At 32.3% G+C, this 22544-nt stretch overlaps 1 protein-coding gene, 1 non-coding gene and 1 pseudogene across 2 annotated transcripts; all 3 read left to right on the top strand.

The window, feature by feature from the left end:
* Positions 1 to 9370: 9370 nt before the first annotated feature.
* On the top strand, positions 9371 to 11160 carry LOC112282043 (uncharacterized). Its single transcript, XM_024519170.3, has one exon. It carries the CDS (start codon positions 9879 to 9881, stop codon positions 10797 to 10799), a length of 921 nt encoding a protein of 306 aa, XP_024374938.1. The 5' UTR covers positions 9371 to 9878; the 3' UTR covers positions 10800 to 11160.
* Positions 11161 to 12356: 1196 nt separating this feature from the next.
* Positions 12357 to 12648, top strand: LOC112283040 (small nucleolar RNA U3; annotated as a pseudogene).
* Positions 12649 to 12809: 161 nt separating this feature from the next.
* Positions 12810 to 12891, top strand: TRNAS-GCU (transfer RNA serine (anticodon GCU)). Its single transcript has one exon. It is a non-coding gene; the product is annotated as a tRNA-Ser (tRNA).
* The last annotated feature ends 9653 nt before the right edge of the window (positions 12892 to 22544 follow it).

Genomic DNA, 22544 nt, shown 5'->3' with positions numbered 1-22544 from the left:
ACAAGCAGTCGAAGAGCATCCGTATAGATTTACAGTACATTGTTGCAGTCGTTTATATTCCAGCAGTCAAAAACTGATAGACTGCTTGACTATCGGCAAATCTCCATACTACCTTCTACAGCCAGACGCCCGGCGCGTTCTCGAGCAGGAAAGCACGTAATACGACAACGTGGGAGCCAGCTGAAAATCTTGCCAATGCGCCGCAAATAGTTCAAGAGTTTCATCAAGAACATCTTCATAAACCTAAGCCGGTTCGAAGATAGCTTCCTTCTAAAGCTTGCTCACCTAAGAATATAAGAAAAGGAGAGAGCACTACCAAAATTCGTAGTTGATGTAGTTATTTTTTCCAAGATAAAATAGAATTTTTTTTCAGTAGCCATAGTTTGGTCTTCTGATATGGATAGCCAAGAGATAGATACTATACCAGTCAGATTATCTCAATCGACTAGCTCATGAAGGCGACCATGAGATGGAAAACTGCCTACACCATGACGACGACGGAGGATACCGAGTAACCGATCACTGGTGATTGTATTTGAGTTTGAGCCTACTTACGATGGTCAACCAGAAGGCGTGTTTGCAAGACAATTTAACAATGAGGACACGGAAGTTCATGCTTGGTTAGAAGTTGAAGGAGTGTGCCACTACCATTGGCTTCAAGGGTCGCTGAACTACTTACCTCGTGAACAACAGTTGGAGTTCATAGTAGACGTTATGCGACAGATCTTCATTTTCTTGCATTGGTACTGATTAACAACAACATTACTTCTCAGAGACCTCGAAGCTAAAAGAGGGGGTGATGTTAGGAATATAGTCCTTAGAACCTTCTAGAAACAAGTTTCTAGAACTTTCTAGAGACAAGTTTGTAGAACCTTCTAGAAGCAAGTCTCTGGAACCTTCTAGAAGCTTTTTAGTTGGTAGAAGATGTTAGGGACATAGTCTTTAGATCCTTCTAGAGATAAGTTTCTAGAACCTTCTAGAAACAAGTCTTTGGAACCTTCTAGAAGCTTCCTAGTTGGTAGAAGTTGCTTGAGAATCTTCCTAAATAAGAGTATATATTGGAATTGAGGTTGAAGAGTTCTTCAGTCTCGACAACACATCTATTGGAGCTCTAACTCACTTTTGTGGTATTATTCTTGTATTCATCTAATTATTCTAGTTCTTGCGAGTTCTTCTTGAACTTCTTGTTAGATCTCGAGTCTGTATTTCTGTGTCCGTGACATTATCTGGTTTTTTATTATATGTAAATAGTAGTTTATAAAGATAAGATTTACTGAATATCTAATAATTTCTAAGACTAAAAACTGTATAATATCTTAAATCGACTAGTTTGCCAAATGATAGTAAGTTTTTGATCATGTTAGGTACAAAAAAAATTTGATTCATAATTTTATTATTACCAAGATTAGTAATTTCTTGTGTTGTAATATATAGGAATTTTTTTCAAATAGTGGTTATAATAGATTAAAGTGTAGAGGTTATATCAATTAAAAGTTTTAGATTGTTCATTACATAAGCATTGGCTCCAAAATCTCAAAGCCAATTTAAAGATTCTTATTAAGTTTCTGCAATATAAATGTCATAGATATATACATTTATCCCAGTAGTTACTTATAAGATTAAATAGAAGTAAGTAAATAGAAATTAATTTCATAAAGTTTTCTAGAGAAGATTCTTAAAAGCTTCATAGATAGGGTTTTGACTTTGAATATGTTTGTAAGTTAGAAACTTAGCCAACAAGTTAACCATGTGTTGGTAGCTTGTAGAACAAACTAACTATGTGGCGCATACATAAATAACTTATCTTGCAAGTTAAGACATGTGGCTAGTAAAGTCAACACATATTGGAGATCCTATAGAATATTGCCACGTAGATCCTAATTAAATAGGATATATATGGAAGCAAGAGTGAAGCCTTCTTTACTCTTGTCAATGCTTTTTTAATCTTTAGTTTTATTTCAAGTCTTTCTAATTTATTTATTTATTTATTTTTTGGCAATAGCCATTCTAATTCAATATTATATAATCTTTGAGTGATTTTCTAGTTCCTTTGAATAATACAAGAATATATTAAGGATTTTTTTTTTCTCAAGATTCATATCCTTAACAATAAATTTCAAGTACTTTGGCTAAGGCAGCTCTTTTAAAAGATATAAGAGATGTATAAAATAGAGATTCATCAACAATATTTGTAGAGTGGCTTGAGCATCATTGAAAAGAACTAGATCCAATTCTAGCTTCCAAGTTACAAGCTTTGATGTAAATGCATTTCAATTAATAGTTGTTTTCTAGTGAAATAAAATTCTATACTAGTTGTAAATACCTTTTTTAAACTTAGATTGTAATCCTTTGCCATATTATCTTGAATACTATGTGTTAAATTGGAAGCAATAATTTGAATAATTTTTCCTATTAGTGAATAAAAAATCACAAGTTGAATTAAAGTATCATCTTATATTGTCATAATATATCATGGATATATATGTATTATAATTATTATCTTAGTAATACAAATAGATAAAAGTAGATAAAAGTAAATAAAAGTAGATTAATTTTATAATACCTTTTAGAAAAGCTTCTTAGAAGCTTTTAGACACTATTTTGACTTTACATGTGTTTGTAGTTGATTGATAAGTTAGAAACTTAGTCAACAAGCTAACCACATGCTACATGTATTGGTAGCTTGCAGAACAAGCTAACTATATGGTGTCCTTATAAAAAAATTGCCTTGCAAGTTAAAATACATGTTATGCAAAGTCAACACATTTTTGGAGGTCATGTAGAATATTGTTATATAGATCTTAGGTAGATAGTATATATAGAGACAAGAATGAAGTCTTCTTTATTCTTGTCAATTCTTTTTTTGCTTCTAGTCTAGTTTCAAAAGTCTTTAGTTTCTTTGTCTTTTGGCAATAACTATTCTAGTTTTCTTTCAATATACATATTTTTCTATTTTTATTTTGTCATATTTCTTTGAGAGAGCCTCATTTGATTATTTGCTTTCATTGAATTCTTTTCCTAAATAGATTGATAAGAGTGTACTTATAATATTAGAGCTTTGTCTTTTTTTGATAAAAAATAGATTACTTCTTTTTCTTGATAAGACTTAAGCATATTAAGAATTATAGATTACCCTCTTTTAAACTAATATTATCTTTAGCATTTTTTTTCTTTGTTTTCAAGTCTTCTCTTCTATTTGTCTTGAGCAATATCAGACATCTTTTCTTCTTTAAGTACTATCATGGCAAAGCTTCTCGAAAATAAAAAGTGCAATGGCACAAATACAAGAACGATTAAAGGACTTAATGCTTGTAATGGATCAACTCAATTTATTGCCACAAGAAGCAACAAGAATGGCAGGGAGCAATGATATAGAGATGATTAGAGTTGCTTCAATATCTGTATCAAATCATATTCTTTTTTTATGGTAGAACATCCTTCCAGTATTAGAGGACCAAAGGTTATACTATCTAAGAAGTTTGATGGAACAAGATCTAAATTTCACGGATTTATCAATCAAGTATAACTTGTGATTGGGCTTCATTCCTAGAGCTATCCAATTCCAAGATTATAAGTTAAATTCATTAGTACACTTCTTTCAAGTTAAACATTATCATCGTTTTTATCTTTTCTCAAACAGCGAGATGTAATATTGGATAATTTGGAGGTTTTTTTGATAGGATTTTAATTCATATATAGAGAACATGATGCTATTTATGTTGCAATGAATAAAATCTATATTTTATAATAAAACAATTAATTGATAACATCATATGCTTCATAATTTTGATAACTTATAATTGATATCAAGTGGGATGATGTTGCATTTGTTAGCCAATTTCTCTATGGATCACAATACGAGGTAAAAAAAAATTGATGCTCAGCTTACTTGATCCTCAAACATTGAGTCAAATACTTGACTTTGCTATGAAGTGTGACAATCAACTTTTAGAATTTTAATCTAAAAGTTGCATAAGTGCATCGCAATGCTACTATAATTCAATGACAATGCCAACATCTTTTCAACACATATATTTGGAAGTATATGATATGCAAATTGATGTGGTATATTTCAAACTTCTTATTGAGTAAGAAAAAACTTATTATTGTTAAGAAGGATTATGCTTGTATTGTAGAAAACCTAAGCATACTACTTAACATTATCCAAAAAACTAATGCAACTACAAAATAAGGAGTACAATTGTCAAAGAAGATAATATGTCAAAAAATAAGTTTGACAAACTACAATAGAGACCATGTGACTACAATCTTGTACAACACCTAGTAAAGATTGTATTTTCTCTTCAAAATCCTCTCCTTGTTTTACAATAAATATTATTTTAGGACCTAAACATCACAAAGTCTTTGTCTTGTTAGATTCGAGAGTCTTAGTGTATTTCTTAGATGAAGAATTCGCTAAAAGATATAACATATCTTTAGTAAAGAAAACTAAATCTATTCACATAAAAGTCATAGATAGTCATCCATTGTCTTCAAGAAAATTTTTTCATGAAATCTTTCTTATAGAAGTAAAAATTAATAATCATAGTAGCTTTGTAATAATTAATATCATTATATTTCTTTGTAATCCAATCATTTTAGGTTTATTATGACAAAAAAAATATAATCCAAAAATAAATTAGATTTCTCGTAATCTTGATTTTTTTGAAAGTATAACTAAGAGTGTAATTGATCAAGTAAAAAGTCATAAGTTTAATGCAATTAAACTTATATTTGTAAGTGCAAGAGGTTTCTTACATACTATAAAAAAATGATTACCTTGTAACATTTATACTACACTTGTTTTTAATGGTAGAAAGACTTCAAGTAGCATTCCAAATCAATATCAAGATTTTTAAGATGTATTTGAGAAAAAGAATGCAAATACTCTACTAAAACATCATCCCTATGACTACTCAATTGACCTTCAAGAAGGAGCTCAACCACTATTTGGACCAGTTTATAGTTTATTACAAAATGAATTAGTTAAACTCAAAGAATATACTAAAGAAAATTTGGCTAAAAACTTCATATACTATTTCAAATCTGCAACATGAGCTCCAATTGTATTTGTAAAGAAAAAAGATGAATCATTGCGTATGTATGTCGATTATTGAGGACTCAATAAAATCACTATAAAAGAATAGGTATTTGCTACCTTTGATATTTATATTTCTTGATCAATTGAATCAAGCTAAGATCTATACAAAAATAGATCTACAAGAAGTATACAATTTGGTATATATTAAAAAAGGGGATGAATGAAATACTACATTTTGAATAAGGTATGGACATTTTGAATATAATTTCATACCTTTTATACTTACAAATGTACGAGCAGCTTTCCAACATCTAATGAATAATATTTTTTGACACTTTTAGATGATTTTTTTATTTATTGCCTACATAATATCTTAATCTATTCTAAGAATAGAAAAGAACATGAATTTTATCTTTGTTGTGTTTTACAAAAACTAAGAGATGCAAGATTCTATGCCAAGATAAAAAAATAAAAAAATAAAAAAAATAAAAAATGTGTATTCTACACTACTCAAGTTATCTTCTTCGGATATATCATTTCAAATGATGGATTTATAATAGATCTTAAGAAAATTCAAACCATTATTAATTGGAAGATCTCAAAAATAGTAAGAGATGTCTAATATTTTTTAAAATTTGTAAACTACTATCAAATCTTCATGAAGAACTTTTCTTAGCTTGTAGCTCTACTTACATGTTTGACTTGTAAAGACAAACTTCAATGGAATCAAGAAGTAGAAGCACCATTTGAAGCTATGAAGACAACCTTTATTTTTGCACCAATCTTGTATTCCATCAATTTTTCTAAGCCATTTTTTATAGAAATAGATGCATCAGACTTTATTTTAAGTATCATATTATTACAAAAAGAAACAAATGATAAACTTCATTCAATAGCTTTTCATTCAAGAAAATTTTCAATAGTCAAGATCAACTACAAGATTTACAATAAAGAACTTCTTACAATTGTAGATTTGTTTCAAGAATAGCTCCATTATTTAGAAGGTGCTTCTAATCCAGTCATTGTTTATATCAATGATAAGAATCTTGAATATTTTATATTAGCACATATTTTGAATAAACTATCATAGGTGAAGAAATAACCAAGTTTTTTCTTGACAATATCTATCACTATCATGGATTGCATAAGGATATTATATTAAATAAAAGAACTTAGTTTATATCACGATTTTAAAGAACGCTTTTCAAGATTCTAAGAGTAGACATTAAACTATCTTCAACTTTCCATCCTTAAGTTGATAAACAAACAAAGCATGTTAATCAAGTTTTGGAGCAATATTTGAGGTATACCATCAATTACCAACAAGATGATTGGATAACTCTTTTACCATTGTCACAATTTGTTTATAATAATACAGTATATTTTTCTATGCAATAAACATCTTTCTTTGCTAATTATGGTTATTATCCATGATTTGATGCTTTTGACTTTTTAAAAGTTAATAATCCTATAATAGAAGATTTAGCAAATTATTTATCTAAGCTATATATAACAATGAATGTACAACTAAAAGAGGCTCAAGAACAACAAAAGAGCAATATGGATGCTTATTGCAAGAAACAACTTTATTTTCATATTGATCATAAGACATGATTACTTTGTTGTAATATTAAAACTATTCACTTTTGTAATAATTTGGATTATTATAGACTTAGACCATTTTCTATTTTTGAACAAATTAATCTAGTAGCTTATCAATTATATCTATTAGAATCTATAAAAATCCATCTTGTATTTCATGTGTCTCTTTTAGAGCCATATAAGACAATGAATATCTGAAGAATAAGACAAATACCATTGCCTCCTATAAAAGATAATAATCAAGAATTCAAGGTGGAAGAAGTTTTATACTCAAGGCCACACCAACATAGGTTGGAATATCTTATTCATTGATGTGAATATGGTATTAGTAAACGCATATGGAAGCCAACAAAAAATCTTATAAATGGAGCAGAGAAAGTCAAAGCTTTTTATCAACGACATCCATCAAAACCAAGATGAATGATAACAAACCTTTATTATTAAAGTAATATAATTTAAAAAAGATTGCATTCTACCTTCTATCCTTGTTTGTAATTTCTATATAATTGTAATGTTAAAAAGATGAAAAATCAATAGACAGCGGATTTAACTCAAAAGCCATTATTTACTAATTTATTGGACTAGACATTGCAAATATCTCAGCTTTCAAGATGATGTAATAAGAATGAAGAACTTCAAGAATGATATATTCTTCCTTGAATAGATGGCAAGTTACAAGGCATTTGGTATCACAACCTAAGAAGAGACTCTTGATGTTTGGTGATTTTATTGGAGGTAGGAACGACTCTTGAAGATATTACAAATGTTTTGTTTTAAGGAAGTTATGAAGGCTTTAACAATGATCAAATAACATGGTGGTCGTCTTGCTTTGGAATGGGACATTTTTAATCGTTGAGAGGAACTAACAACTGCCTTTGAAGAGAATAAAGTTCAAAGTACATAGTAAATTTAATTTGCTGTATCTTAGACTTTCTCAATATGTGATCATTGCTCCTTGTGGAACTTGTTGCTAGAAGGGGGGATAATATCATGAATATATATATATATATATATATATATATATATATATATATATATTATAATTGTTATCTTGGTAATACAAATAGATAGAAATAAGTAAAAGTAGATTAATTTCATAATACCTTTTAGAAAAGCTTCCTAGAAGCTTTTTAGATACTATTTTGATTTTACATGTGTTTTTAGTTGATTGATAAGTTAGAAACTTAGTCAATAAGCTAACCACATGCTACATGTATTGATATATTACGGAACAAGCTAACTATATGGCACCTTTATAGAAAACTTGCCTTGCAAGTTAAGATACGTGTCATGCAAAGTCAACACATTTTTGGAGGTCATGTAGAATATTGCTACATAGATCTTAGATAGATAGTATATATAGAGGCAAGAATGAAGTCTTCTTCACTCTTGTCAATTCCTTTCTTGCTTCTAGTCTAGTTTCAAAAGTCTCTAGTTTCCTTGTCTTTTGGCAATAACTATTCTAGTTTTCTTCCAATATACATACTTTTCTATTTTTATTTTGTCATATTTCTTTGAGAGAGCCTCATTTGATTATTTGTTTCATCAAGTTCTTGTCTTTGACATAGTATCTACAAAAGTTGGATTTGGAGATATACAAAGTCTTGTGTTGAGTTAATAGAGTTTCTTCTACTTGATTTTTTTCATAATTTCTGATTTTGATAAGGTCTTTTTATAGAAGGAGGTGTTATAGTTTGTTGCATGTGGAAATATGATCCCTTCTTGAGATCATTTATTGAAAGATATTCTAATTTGAAGATAGGCTAGTCAAAACTTTGTCATTTAATTTTTAATCTAATATTAGTACTCCAATGTTTATAAGTTAGTCAATTAGATTTTTAATGGTAATGAGATGTTGCATAAGATCATCTTTGTCAAACATTCTATTGTTGTATAGTTGAGATTTGAAAGAAAGTTTGCGGTTCATAGAGCTAGATTGATACAAATCTCTCAACTTAGTTTAGATTTTTCTAGAATTTGAAGTATGCATAATATAAAAAGAATATAATCCTTTACTATTGATACAATGATTTGAATTGCCTTGTATTGCTGCTCTTCAAGGAAGGAGCTTTATATAGATGCAAGTGAAGAAAAGCACACTAGAGTTGTTGAATTTGTTATTGTTTGCTCTAATTAATGATAACTAGTAGAAGAAGATTCAATGGTTGAAGTGTTGGAAGGATCAATCACACTCCAAAGTCTTTTATCATGAAGTTTAGTTTGAAGCTTATATGACTAGATGGTATAATTAATATTGTCTTGAAGTTTTGAGCTCTCAGTGATGTCTCTCCCTCTCATGATAAACTCCATCTTAAAATATCAAAGGAAAGGAAGCAAGGTAGATTATAAGTAGGACAATGTGAATCAAGAAGAGCAAGAAGGAACAAGGGTCTATTGTTGCTGTGATACCATGCAGCAATCCTCACATTGCTTAATAGTCAAAGATATCAAAATTATATTAAAAAGAGAGAGAGAATACATAAAGTAATAAATAACTTAATACATAGTTATTATTCTATTTATAGTCACTGTAATCTGGACAGCACATCACGTGGCTCCATAGGATTATCAACAAAGATGGATGAAAAAGATGTAGGACGAAGAATATCATCAAAGGATATCCAAAATTAGACACCCATCGTTCATCTTCAGTCCTTTATCAACATTTGGTAATGTGGGTATAGTCTTTTTCACGCATTGAATCTAATCTTGAGCTGGGATAACCACAGTGGACAAGCACAGAACCACGTTTCAAGTTCCATGTTGAATCAACCTCTTATATGTTTATTTTCCAGCAAACGTGCCCTAAATTTGCATATCCAATTTCCTACATTGCTAGATGCTAATATTAAGCTTCGGTGCATGGGATGAAAGGCTGTGTGGATAAGGCTATTATATCATCCCACCACTGAATATCAAAGGGCTCCATCTCAGTAGCATCAAGAGTTGTGAAGCAGGATTTGAGTTTGAATCCATTCGGAGAAGAGTGGAAGAATTGAATGCGGTGGGGCGACCTGGAAACCGTGAATCCATCGCATTGTTTGTTTCTGGTTGTGGTGATATTCTCGCCATGGCGCTTTCATGGTTCTTCTTGCACTGAGTGTGGGACAGTTGAATTTGAAGCTCATGGGGTTATGTCCAGGTTGTGTTTGGAACGGTATGAGAAGTGAGAGTCAACTTTCGGCATTGTAGTTTGTGAGTGTGGAGTTTCTGCGGCGTCGGTGAGTTGGGAGCTATGGCTACGATGAAAGCCACAATGGTTGTATCGTCGTCTTTTTGTGTAGGCAGAAGTAGTATCCATGGCACTAGGTTGGGTCATTGCAAGGAGACAGAGCGCATTGCTTGTGGATTTAATCCAGTCCGCTCTGAGTTCACGAGACGCATCAGTGCGTCGGTGACACTACCATCGGTGGACGATAGAGTGGATAGGAAGCCCTTGGTGTCGACCGAGCAGGTGGGCGCGACGGAGGTGGGGCAGAGGCAGCAACTATTCAACAAGGTTGCACCTATGTATGATAGCTTGAACGATTGGCTGAGCTTGGGGCAACACCGAGTATGGAAGCGCATGGCGGTAGCGTGGAGCGGCGCGAAGAGAGGGGATCGAGTTTTGGACATTTGCTGCGGCAGCGGTGATGTGTCTTTCCTTCTTGCGGAGAAAGTGAAGCCCACCGGGAACGTTGTAGGATTGGATTTCGCCCAGGAGCAGCTGGATGTCGCCGCCCGGCGAGAGGACGACTCGAACTTGTGTTCAAAGATTGAATGGCGATTGGGAGATGCGCTTGCTTTGCCCTTCGATGAGGGCAGCTTTGATGCTGTCACCATGGGCTACGGTCTGCGAAATGTGGCTAGCGTGCCGTTGGCGTTGAAGGAGATTCGGAGTGTGCTTAAGCCTGGTTCAAAGGCTTCGATTCTTGATTTCAATCGTAGCGAGAATGATAGTGTGGTGCATTTTCAGGGTTGGATGCTGGATAATTTGGTAGTTCCTGGGGCGTCTCTGTTTGGTTTGGCGGATGAGTACGCATATTTGAAGACGTCGATAGCGCGGTTTCCCACGGGTCCCCAGCAAGAGGAGTTCGCCATGGCGGCTGGCTTTTCGAAGGCTGTTCACTATGAAATTGCGGGCGGGCTAATGGGAGTCCTGGTTGTGACCAAGTAGACTGGACAACTCTCTAACCACACCTTGAAGTATTCCTGCAAATATTAGAATCACGGAAACTGAATTCTAAAGCAAGATGTACCCGGAAGACCAGACAAGCAGAATTTTGGGAGATGTCGTCACATCAGAACAGAGTATATGTTGGAAAGAAGTAATATAAAGGTATATGTTTGTGCGAGTCGACAGGTGACTTGCGAAACAAATTTGGAATCGAATGGAGCCAGAATAGGTAGCTTGCGAAGGAAATAGAAGAGCAGAGGGCTATCAAGTAATCCTGGAATTCAGTCACTGTAATACATTTCTTCAATGCAGCTGACGAAGTCTCGATTCGCATACTTCGGGCACAAATAGTCAAAACTAACTTATTAGCTCAGAATTACTGGATCTCTCACACCATCACTGTTCCTTCTGTTCCTACACGAAAACTTTCCATCCACCGTCGAAGTACTCACGTTTCACAGGGCAACAGAAACTACATGTGCAGGGAAATTCGCAAGTATGTGGTAGTAAGAAACTTCTGCGTTCAACAGCAAGCACACACGGGGTTGACGAAATCGCTATACGATTGACACCCTTGAGTAATTTTATAACAAATGGAACAGTTACCACGTTATCCACACTTGAGAACCTTGAACTCTGAAGAGATTCAGGACGAATTCACTCGATCTGCCATGAAAGCAAGGTACGTAACCTCTCAAATCTGAACGCAACTCCTAAGCTTTCCACCTTCGCGAAGAGATTCACGAAGGGATAACTCCTAGTGTAGGGTTGAAGAATAAGGATGGTGTGTACTTCTAATAAATGCTTGTGAAGCTGCATATCTCGTCATACTTGGTTGAACTCCTGTATTCATCTCTTCCCAATCTTCAGTTCAAACGCAAAACATATCCTGGACTGAAATAGGGCTCTGTTAGTCTACAAAGGTCATGTTAATGACAGTACAGAGAAGCATCAAATCATTATAGTTTCTTCCCTGCCAAATTAGACTAGTAATTTTGGGAGGGTTGCGAGAGCAGCAGAAGTTGTTTTTTTTTTTTTTTTTTTTTGGGAGGGGGGGGGGAGGGGGTTGTAGATTATGAAGGAGAAGGGTAGAGAGGGAGAGCGAGAGAGCGAGAGAGATTCGGAACAAAGGGGAGAAAGAAGAAAGGAGAGTGTGGATCCTTTGGAAGAAGGGATGTGAGTGTGGATGGATCCTTTGTTTGCAAGTTGCAGCTGGAGTGTGGAATGAATCGGAAGAAGTAAGTTAAAGTAAGTTAACTGTGAGGATGATGTAAAATGGAGGAGAAGGGGGAAAAATTACTGAGTGAGATGATGCCTTGGACCAGCTGAATTGAGTTGGAGTGATGCACGGAGGGAGGACTTGGAGTGATTGATGCCAAACACATACAAACATACATTATTGTATTGTATTGTAGTAGAGTAGAGGAGAGTAGAGTACATTGTTGCAAAGTGGCACACAAACACAAGGGTGGGGGTGGGGGTGGGGGAGTTGCACCATCGCAGTTGGGGGAGAAGAGGAAGGCGGGGATATGGAGGTGGGGGTGAGACGGGACTGGCACGACTATACTTGAACAGGATCTGTTCTACAGTCCGAACACCTGAACTCTGCTCTCCAACACGAACAAAACCTTCAACCCAGACGATGATTCAGGGCTCCCCGGCTTGAGCGCGTTTGCGCTGCACCGGGTGCTGTGCCAGTTACCAGTGGCCCTGCTGGACTCATGTGCGGGGTGGATGGGCTACTGTGTGTAGCCAGCAGCAGCTGCAGCATCTGCCAGATGAGCGTCCCGCCCTCTCTCATATTCATATTCCCGGGGGCGGTGATGGCCGGAGAGCGTTCTGACGGGGCCACCCTCCCCCACTCTCTCAATCCCTCCGCACATCTCTCCCCCTTTCTCTTCTACTACTTACTGCTTGTATTGTTCGTCGACGGTCTTGTTTGCGGGCGGGTGCCCAGGGAATCAGAAGTTGCCTAATATTATACGGTGTACTGAGATCGACATGAGCGTAGTCGCTTTGGCCGAGTGGTTAAGGCGTGTGCCTGCTAAGTACATGGGGTTTCCCCGCAAGAGTTCGAATCTCTTAGGCGACGATTGAGTGACACCTAGAAGCATGCATAAGCGTATGCATGGACTGCCGCGACTGAAACGCTCTCCCATTCTTTTTACTTTACTGACGCCCTTGTCGCCCTTGTTCTTGTCCCCGCCACTTCACCTCTTCTTCTCTTCCTCCTTCCTTTCCTTCTTTCTTTCTTCCTCCCCCTCCCCCCTCTCCTTTGCATCTTGTCCTGCAATACCACTCATTTAACTTCTCTCTTTCGTTTTTCCAACACACTCTCTCTCATTTATTCATAGTTCCATCCATTTTTCTATTTCCTCCAATCATGCACTTGGTTGTAAAATCTCTTCTTCTTTTGTATCTACATGTACATGAATAAATGGCTTCCTTCTTTGCAAGCCTGGCTTTACCAATGCATCACACAAAAATAAAAATTATAACATGTATGGCAAAGAAATTAAATTGAAAATGACATTACAACATCATTGTTTAGAAAAAGGTTTGTAATCAAATCATCCACCTCCACTCTAATCCATTCCCTAATAAATTGGATAATCTCTAATCCATGTAATTTTAAGTAAATTATTCTACTTGGATTAGATAGAATTACAAGGATTATCTAGGACTATAAGGGATTTGTGTATCACTATGGATAATTTAGTCTATATCAATATTAATTGATTAATTTATGTAATTATAATTAAGTTATTTATATTAATTAATTAGAATTATAAGGATTACTTAGCACTACAAGAACTATTGTGTATAACTATTGTCTTTTACTTTGAATATGATTTCTAAAAGTCAATGACTTTTCTACTTGGCCCTATTTAAAGTTGTATGCAATGATTAGAAAAATATTATGCATGAAAAAAAAAAAAAAAAAAAAAAAAACTATTTGAAGAAATTATCTATTCCATTAGTTTGTATATTAGTATATAACATCTGCCTAGAGCTATGTTTAGAATTGAATGACAATACAAGGCATAAAAGCAATAATTAAAAAGAAGATACGACACAAATAAGACCTACACCTTTTAATAACAACAATCAAAAAACCATCTATGTATCAATCTATAGAGTCAATAGCCTTTGTAGATTAAAATAACTCTTCTCAAGAACCACTTAAAGAAGGACATATATTTTTATTTTATTTTTATTAGAAGTTACTATAGTAGAATTAATTAGCATTTTGGAAAAAGAATTATCGAATTATCTAATAGCCAACCTTCTTTTCTTTCTACCAGAGCAAGCACATCTTGAGAATTGGCTCGCTATTGAAAAAAACAATAAAGTTTTCAAGTCACCACAACAATAGAAAACCATTAACATAATATCAAGAAAGAAAAGACCAATCTCTTCTAGCATACTTAAAGAGTAGATATGGAATATATTATATTTTAAACATATTTCCTAGAATGGAAAACACAAGCTTTAGATTTGGTCCATATTAAACACCAAAATTCATGATTATAGGTATTTCTTTGGCCTTATCTATTGACAACTTTATAATGCAAGAAATATCTTTTTCATTAATATCTAATAGGCTTTTACAAGTATAAAGATACTTTTTTGGGATTAAATAGTAAAAAATCTATAATGATATATAGGCCTTGAGTGCAAAGATTTAGCCTATCAAAGCTAGAATTTGGTCAAATAGATTGACAAATGGGAGATCATTTCTAAAGGCTCTTATATGTGTTTCATGGACATATATATATAAACCAATAATTACTTATATGATTTAGATAATAGTAGATAAAAATAAGTCAATTTCATAATATCTTCTATAGTAGCTTCTTAGAAGCTTTACAGATATTATTTTGACTTTATAAGTGTCTTTAATTGACTTTTTAGATTATATACGTGGTCAAAAAGTTGGCCATGTGCCACACATGTTGATAGCTTGAAGAACAAGCTAACTATGTGGCCAACACATAAAAAACTTGCTTTGTAAGCTAAGGCATGTGTCTTGTAAAGTCAACACATATTAGAAGTCCTATAGAATATAGCTACGTAGCTCCTAGTTAGATAGTATATATAGAGGCAAGAATGAAGCTCTCTTCATTCTTATCAACTCTTTTTTTACTTCTAGTTTAGTTTCAAGAGTCTCAAGTCTTCTTATCTTTTGGCAATAAGCCATTCCAGTTTATTTTTAATATATGTACTTCCTTATTTCTATTTTTTTATTTTTTCTTTGATACAAATTTTATTGTTTTATAAATCATCTTCTAATTCATGTCCTTCATAGATTGATAAGAGTACACTTATAATATCATAGCTTTGTCTTGTCTTGATTAAGAATGGATTATCCTTTTTTCATGATAAAACATAAGCCTATTAGAAGTTGTGGATTACCCTCTTCTAAATTGATATTGTTCCTAGTATTTTCTTTGTCCTCTACTTCTTTCTTCTATTTATCTTGAATAGTATTAGATATTTTTTTGAATGTTATTATGGCAGAATTTGTTGAAATGAAGGATGCAATAGTACAAATGTAAGAGTAATTGAGGGAGTTGATGCTAGTGATGCATCAACTTAATTTACCACCACAAGGATCATAAAAAATGATAGGAAGTGAGGATGTAGAGATAATTAGAATTACTTCAACATCTGCACCAAATCATCTCCCTCTATCCACAATCGAACATCTTTTAAGTATTAGAGAACCAAGAATTGTTTTGCTTAAGAAGTTTGATGATACAAGATCTAAATTTTAAGGATTTATCAATCAAGTATAATTTGTATATCAACCTCAAAGCTATCCAACTCCAAGATCATAAGTTAGATTTATCGGTACACTTCTTTCCGGTTTAGCACTATTATGGTTTTCATCTTTTCTTGAACAAAGAGATCTAATATTGAATAATCTAAAGGCATTTTTGGTAGAATTTTGGTCTATGTATGGAAAACATGATGCAACTCATGTTGCAACCAACAAGATCTTTATTTTGTGACAAGACAATTGATTTGTAATATTATATGCTTTATTATTTTGACAACTTGAAACTGATATTAAGTGGGATGATGTTACACTTATTAGCTAATTTTTTTATGGATTACAATATGAAGTAAAGAAATTGATGCTCAACTTACCTGATCCTCAAATATTGAATCAAGCAATTAACTTTGTTATAAAGTGTAATAATCAATTTTTTAAATTTTGATCTAAGATTCGCATAAGTAGGCCTTAATGTTATTACAATTCAATGACAACACCAATATCTCTTCAATACATACATTCAAAAGTAAAAGATATGCAAATTGATGTGGTACATTTTAAATCTCTTATCGAGTAAGAAAAGATTTGTCACTATCAAGAAGGATTGTGCTTACATTATGGAGAATCTAAACACACTACTCAATATTGTCTAAAAAAGTAACAAAACTATAAAATAAAGAGTACAACTGTCAAAGAAGACAATGTGTTGGAAAACAAATTTATCAAGCTACAATAGGGACCATGCAGTTTAAATCTTATACAATTTCTATGAAGGTCCTATCCTCTCTTCAATACCTTCTCCTTATTTTATAGTATATGTACATTTAGGACCTAATACTTATAAAGCCTCTGTCTCAATAGATTCATGAGCCTTAGCTTGTTTTTTAGACGTAGAATTTGTTAAAAGCCATAAAATACCATTAGTACTTGTTCATGTAGAAGTTATAGATGATCATTTGTTGTCTTCTAGAGATATTATTTATGAAATATTTCCTATAGATGTAGCAATAAATGGTCATAGTAGTTGCATAATCTTTAATATAATGAGATCTCTTTGTAATCCAATCATTTTAGATTTATCATAGTTAGAAAAATATAATCCTTGTATAGATTGGATTTCTTGTATTCTTAACTTCTCTAAAAGCATAACTAAGAGTGAAATTAATCTAGTAGAAAGTCATAAGTCTAGCACAATAAAACTTGTATTTGTAGGTGTGAGAGTTTTCTTGCATATTGCAAAAGAAGGATCACCTTGTCTCATTTACACGACACTTATTTCTAATGATGTAAAGACTTCAAGTGGCATTCCAAGCCAATATCAAAAGTTTTAAGATATATTTGAGAAGAAGAATGCGGACACTCTTCTAGAGCATCATCCCTATGACTACTCAATTGACTTTTAAGAAGGAGCATAACTGCCATTTCGACCAATCTATAGTTTATCACAAAATGAATTGCCTGAACTCAAGGAATATATTGAAAAAAATATAGCCAAGAATTTTATATATCATTCCAAATTGCCAACAGGAGCTCAAATCTTATTTGTGAAGAAGAAAGATAGATCATTGCAGATATGTGTTGATTATTGAGGAGTCAACAAAATCACCATCAAGAATAGGTATCCTATACCTTTGATATCCAGACTTCTTGATCAACTAAATCAAACTAAGATCTACACAAAAATAGATCTAGAGGGAGCATATAATCTAATACATGTTATAGAAAGAGATGAATGAAAGACTGTGTTTCAAACTAGATATGGACATTTTGAATATAATGTCATACCTTTTGGACTTACAAATGCACAAGTAGCTTTTCAACATCTAATGAATGATGTTTTTTGAGAATTTTTGGATAATTTTATTATTTGTTATTCAGATGATATCTTGATCTATTCTAAGAATACAGATGAATATGAACTTCATATTCGTCGTGTGTTAGAAAAATTAAGAGATGTGGGACTCTATGCCAAGATAAAAAAGTGTATATTCTATATTACTCAAGTTGACTTCTTAAGATACATCATTTCAAATGATGCATTTGTCATGGATCCTAAAAAAGTTCATAATATTATAGATTGGAAGATTCTAAAAACGATAAGAGATGTCCAATGCTTTTTGAACTTTGCCAATTATTATTGAATCTTCATCAAAGATTTCTTTCAAGTTACAGCCATACTTATATGTTTGACTTATTAACACAAACTTGAGTGGAGCAAAGAAGTTGAAGCATCTTTTGAAGCTTTGAAGTTAGCCTTTATTTTTGCACCAATCTCATATCACGTCGACTTTTCTAAGGCATTTTTTATGGAAATAGATGCATCAGACTTTACTTTGGGTGCTGTATTATCACAAATGGAAATAGATGATAAACTTCATTTAGTAGCTTTTTATTCCAAAAAAATTTTAGTAACCAAGATTAACTATGAAATCTATGACAAAGAGCTTCTTGCAATCGTGGATTCATTTCAAGAATGGCATCATCATTTAGAAGGCACTTTCAATTTAGTCACTATATATACAAACAATAAGAAACTTGAGTACTTCATATCAGCACATGTTTTGAATCATAGCCAAGTCCATTGGAATAAATCTTTATCAAGATTTGATTTTAAGATTTGATTTCAAGATTTGATTTTAAGATTACGTATTGATCTAAAAAAAAATAAGGTTTATCTGGCACCCTTTCTAGATGTTCTTATCTTGCACCAAAAGAAGGAGATGCATCTTTTGATCAACAAAGAATGATTTTCTTAAAGCTAGAGCATTTTCATCTTTGAGTAATGAAATCAATATTGATTGTTGATTCAATCTTTGTGAAATAAATCCAATCAAGTATGTCTTCTAATCCTTTTATTCTTAATATCAAGAATCTTTCTTCTAAGTCCCAAGATTCTTCTAAGTTTGAGTTTAAAAACAACCTATCCTATTTTGAAGGTCGATTATATGTTCCAAAAGGAGAAGCATGATTACGTGTTCTTTAGACACGTCATGACTTTCCAACAACAGGACATTTTGGATACAATAAGACTTTAGAGCTTATATCTAGAGATTTTTAGTAGCAACAAATGTAAAAGGGTGTGAAAGACATTATTCAATCATGCAATATTTGTTCAAGATCAAAAACTCCCTGTCATCGACCTTATGGACTTCTTCAACCATTATCCATTTTAGAACAATCATGGTCTTCTGTTTCTATGGATTTCATCATGGATCTTTTAATCTCATGTTCTTATGTCTCTATATTTGTAATAATAGATCATTTTATCAAGATGGCACATTTTGTATCATATACAAAATCTATCACTAGTGAAGAAATAACTAAATTCTTTCTTAACAACATCTATCGCTATCATGGATTATCTAAGGATATTATATCAAATAGGAGAACTCAATTTGTATGAAGATTTTGGTAGTCTCTTTTCAAGATTCTAAAAGTAGATATAAAACTATCTTTGGTATTTGATCCTCAAACTAATGGACAAACGAAGTATATTAATGAAGTTTTGGAGCAATATTTAAGATGTATCATCAACTATTAATAAGATGATTAGATAACTCTTTTGTCATTAGTAGAGTTTACTTATAATAACATAATACATTCTTCTATAAAATAAACACTTTTCTTTGTTAATTATAGTTATCATCTATGACTTGATACTTTTTACTTTTCAAAAGCTAATAATCTTACAACATAAGATTTAAAAAATTGTTTGTTAAAGCTACATGTAATAATAAGGGCATAGTTAAAAGAAGCTCAAGAACAACAAAAGATCAATCCGGATGTCTATCAAAAAGAATAACCACCATTCTATATACGTGACAAGGTATGGTTACTTCATTGCAATATTAAGACCACTTGTTCTTGTGAAAAGTTGAACTATCGTCAATTTGGACCATTTCCTATTTTTACACAAATCAATCAAGTTGCATATAATTTACACCTACCGGAGTCAATGAAAATCCATCTATTATTCCATGTATCTCTTCTTGAACTATACAAGACAATGGACATACCAAAAAGAAGACAAGTATCACCTCCTCTTGTAGAAGTCGACAATAATTAAGAATTTGAAGTGGAAGAAGTCTCAGACTCAATGCGATGCCAAAATAAATTAGAATATCTTATTCATTGGTATGGATACAATATTAGTGAATGTACATGGGAGCCAACAAAGAATCTTCCAAATGCAGCAAAGAAGGTGGAGGCTTTGCATTGATGACATAGTTCAAAATCAAGATGAAGACCTTCCATATAAAAGAAATAATATTTAGGCAAGATGACATTTTATTTTCAATCTTTATTTGTAATTTCTTTGTATTTGTGATGCTAAAAAGATAGAGAAGCAATAACTAGTGAATTCAATTGAAGAGCCTTTGTTTGTTGAGCTGCTAGACAAGATATTGTAATTATCACAACCTTTAAGAAGATGCAATTGAGATAAATATCTTTAAGAATAACATGTTCTCTCTCAATAGATAACAAGATACAATGCGTTTGGTATCACGACCTTGGAAGAGACTCCCAATGTTTGGTAATTTTATTAGAGGTAGGAACTATTCCTGATGGTGTTCCAAATGTTTTATTTGAAAAAAATTATGAACGCCTCAATAATGATCAAATAACAGGGTGATCTTTCCACTTTGGTATGGGATACTATTGATGGCTAAGAAGACCTATCAACTATCTTTGAAGAGAACAAAGATCAGAGTATGTAGCAAATATAATTTATCATATCTTGGATTTCTTCAATATATGAAGATTGGTCCTCATAGAACTCGTTCCTAAAAGGGAAGATAATGTCACGGACATATATATATAAACCATTAATTATTTATATGATTTAGATAATAATAAATAAAAGTAGGTCAATTTCATAATATCTTCTATAGAAGCTTCCGATAAGCTTTATAGATGCTACTTTGACTTTATAAGTAACTTTAATTGACTTTTTAGATTAAAAACGTGGTCAAAAAGTTGGCCATGTACTACACATGTTGATAGCTTGAAGAACAAGCTAACTATGTGGCTCACATGTAAAAAACTTTCCTTATAAGCTAAGGCATGTGTCTTGCAAAGTCAACACATATTACAGGTCCTTAGAACATTGCCACAAAGCTTCTAGTTAGATAGTATATAGAGAGGTAAGAGTGAAGCTCTCTTTACTCTTATCAATTCTTTTCTTGCTTCTATTCTAGTTTCAAGAGTCTCAAGTTTTCTTGTCTTTTGGCAATAAGTCATTCCAGTTTTTTTTAATATATGTACTTTCTTATTTTTATTTTGTCACTTTTTCTTTGATACAAATTTCATTGGTTTATACATCATCTTCCAATTTATGTCATTGATAGTATGCCATATTTTAGCAATTATTGAAGTAGATCAAGGTGATGATATATATATATATATATATATATATATATATATATAATGAATCATCTACTAATAGATAGATACTAGTTATTTAAAAGTGTGGATGTACCTATAGTAAGAATGCATATCAAAAGAATTTTTTTATCTTTTTTTCTTGGCTCATGCATAGAAAATTGAAATTAAATCTATAATAGACTTACCATAGAATTCTTTGACAATTGTGGGAGTTATTGATCTACTTGCTCTATAACAATTAGAAGAAGACTCTTTCTATTGTCTTGCCAATAAGAAATGTTTCATAGAAGAAGAAGCAACAATTATCTTCATTGACATTCCAAATAGTAAATTGATGGACTTAAAAATAACCACATTGAAGAAACCCTGACACAACTACTACCAAGAGTTTACTCACATCACTCCTTGTCAAAGTCAAAATAATATCCTTTCAAGATTGTCATTTCATACTATCATCTTGAGGTTGCTACAACTAACAAAATAAAATAAATTGGTTAATATTATGATTAAATCTATTCTTTAAAAAACCTTAAAATATATATTAATAAATCAAGATGATGATATGGCTAATGACAAGCATTTTAAAAACCAATTGGATTAACAATAAAGTACTAAAGTTAAATCTTATTTTGGAGATAATCAAGTAATTATCATTGAAGGATGTCACATAAAAACATCTTTTAAAAAATACTACTTGGATATACGTAATTAATTCAATACCATGACCAATTATGTAATGGTACTTTATATACTTCAAACCTTCATAGATAATATAATAAAGTAGAAGAAGGAATTCAAATTCTAAGCTCTCTACTTATTTCATTCATGCAAGATTTAAAATTCTTTGTGATCAGTTAAAAAATTTAATCCTTCTACTATTAAATATGACTAATTATCAACTTATTATTATGATTTAGAAAATATAATTTTATTTTAATCCCTCTAAAAAGACAATTAAAAGAAGGAGATTTCAACAATATCTCAAAACCATCTTTCTTAAAGTAAATATGGTTTTTATTCAAAGACATAAGATGTCAAAATCTTTATGTGACAAGATGGGCATCTTTGACATAAGACGTGGGCATGGCTATTGGAATGAACCCATCTTAAATCTTAACATTCCTTGACACCAAAGTAAAATAATAATTATTTTCATTGCCACCTTCTGTCATAGAGACAAAAATACAGACTCGAGATCTAACAAGAAGTTCAAGAAGAACTGGCAAGAACTAGACTAAGCAGATGAATACAAGAACAACACCAGAGAGATGAACTAAAGCTCCAATAGATGTGTTATCAAGACTAAAGAACTCTTCAACCTCGATTCCAATATATACTCCTATTTAAGAAGCTTCTCAAGCAACTTCTACCAACTAGGAAGCTTCTAGAAGGTTCCAGAGACTTGCTTCTAGAAGATTCTAGAAACTTATCTCTAGAAGGTTCTAAGGACTATATGCCTAATATCCTCTACCAACTAAGAAGCTTCTAAAGGGTTCCAGAGATTTGCTTCTAGAAGGTTCTACAAACTTGTCTCTAAAAGGTTCTAAGGACTATGTCCCTAACATCATCCCCTCCTTTAG

Source organism: Physcomitrium patens, chromosome 5 (genome assembly GCF_059467195.1).
Source record: "Physcomitrium patens ecotype Gransden chromosome 5, ASM5946719v1, whole genome shotgun sequence".
Lineage (NCBI taxonomy): Eukaryota > Viridiplantae > Streptophyta > Bryopsida > Funariales > Funariaceae > Physcomitrium > Physcomitrium patens.
Note: the sequence above shows the minus strand (reverse complement) of the source record. Positions and strands in the feature narration are given on the sequence as shown.

Excerpts from the sequence above, each read along its gene's own strand:
- LOC112282043 (XM_024519170.3), top strand. The coding sequence starts at position 9,879 with ATGGCTACGATGAAAGCCACAATGGTTGTATCGTCGTCTTTTTGTGTA.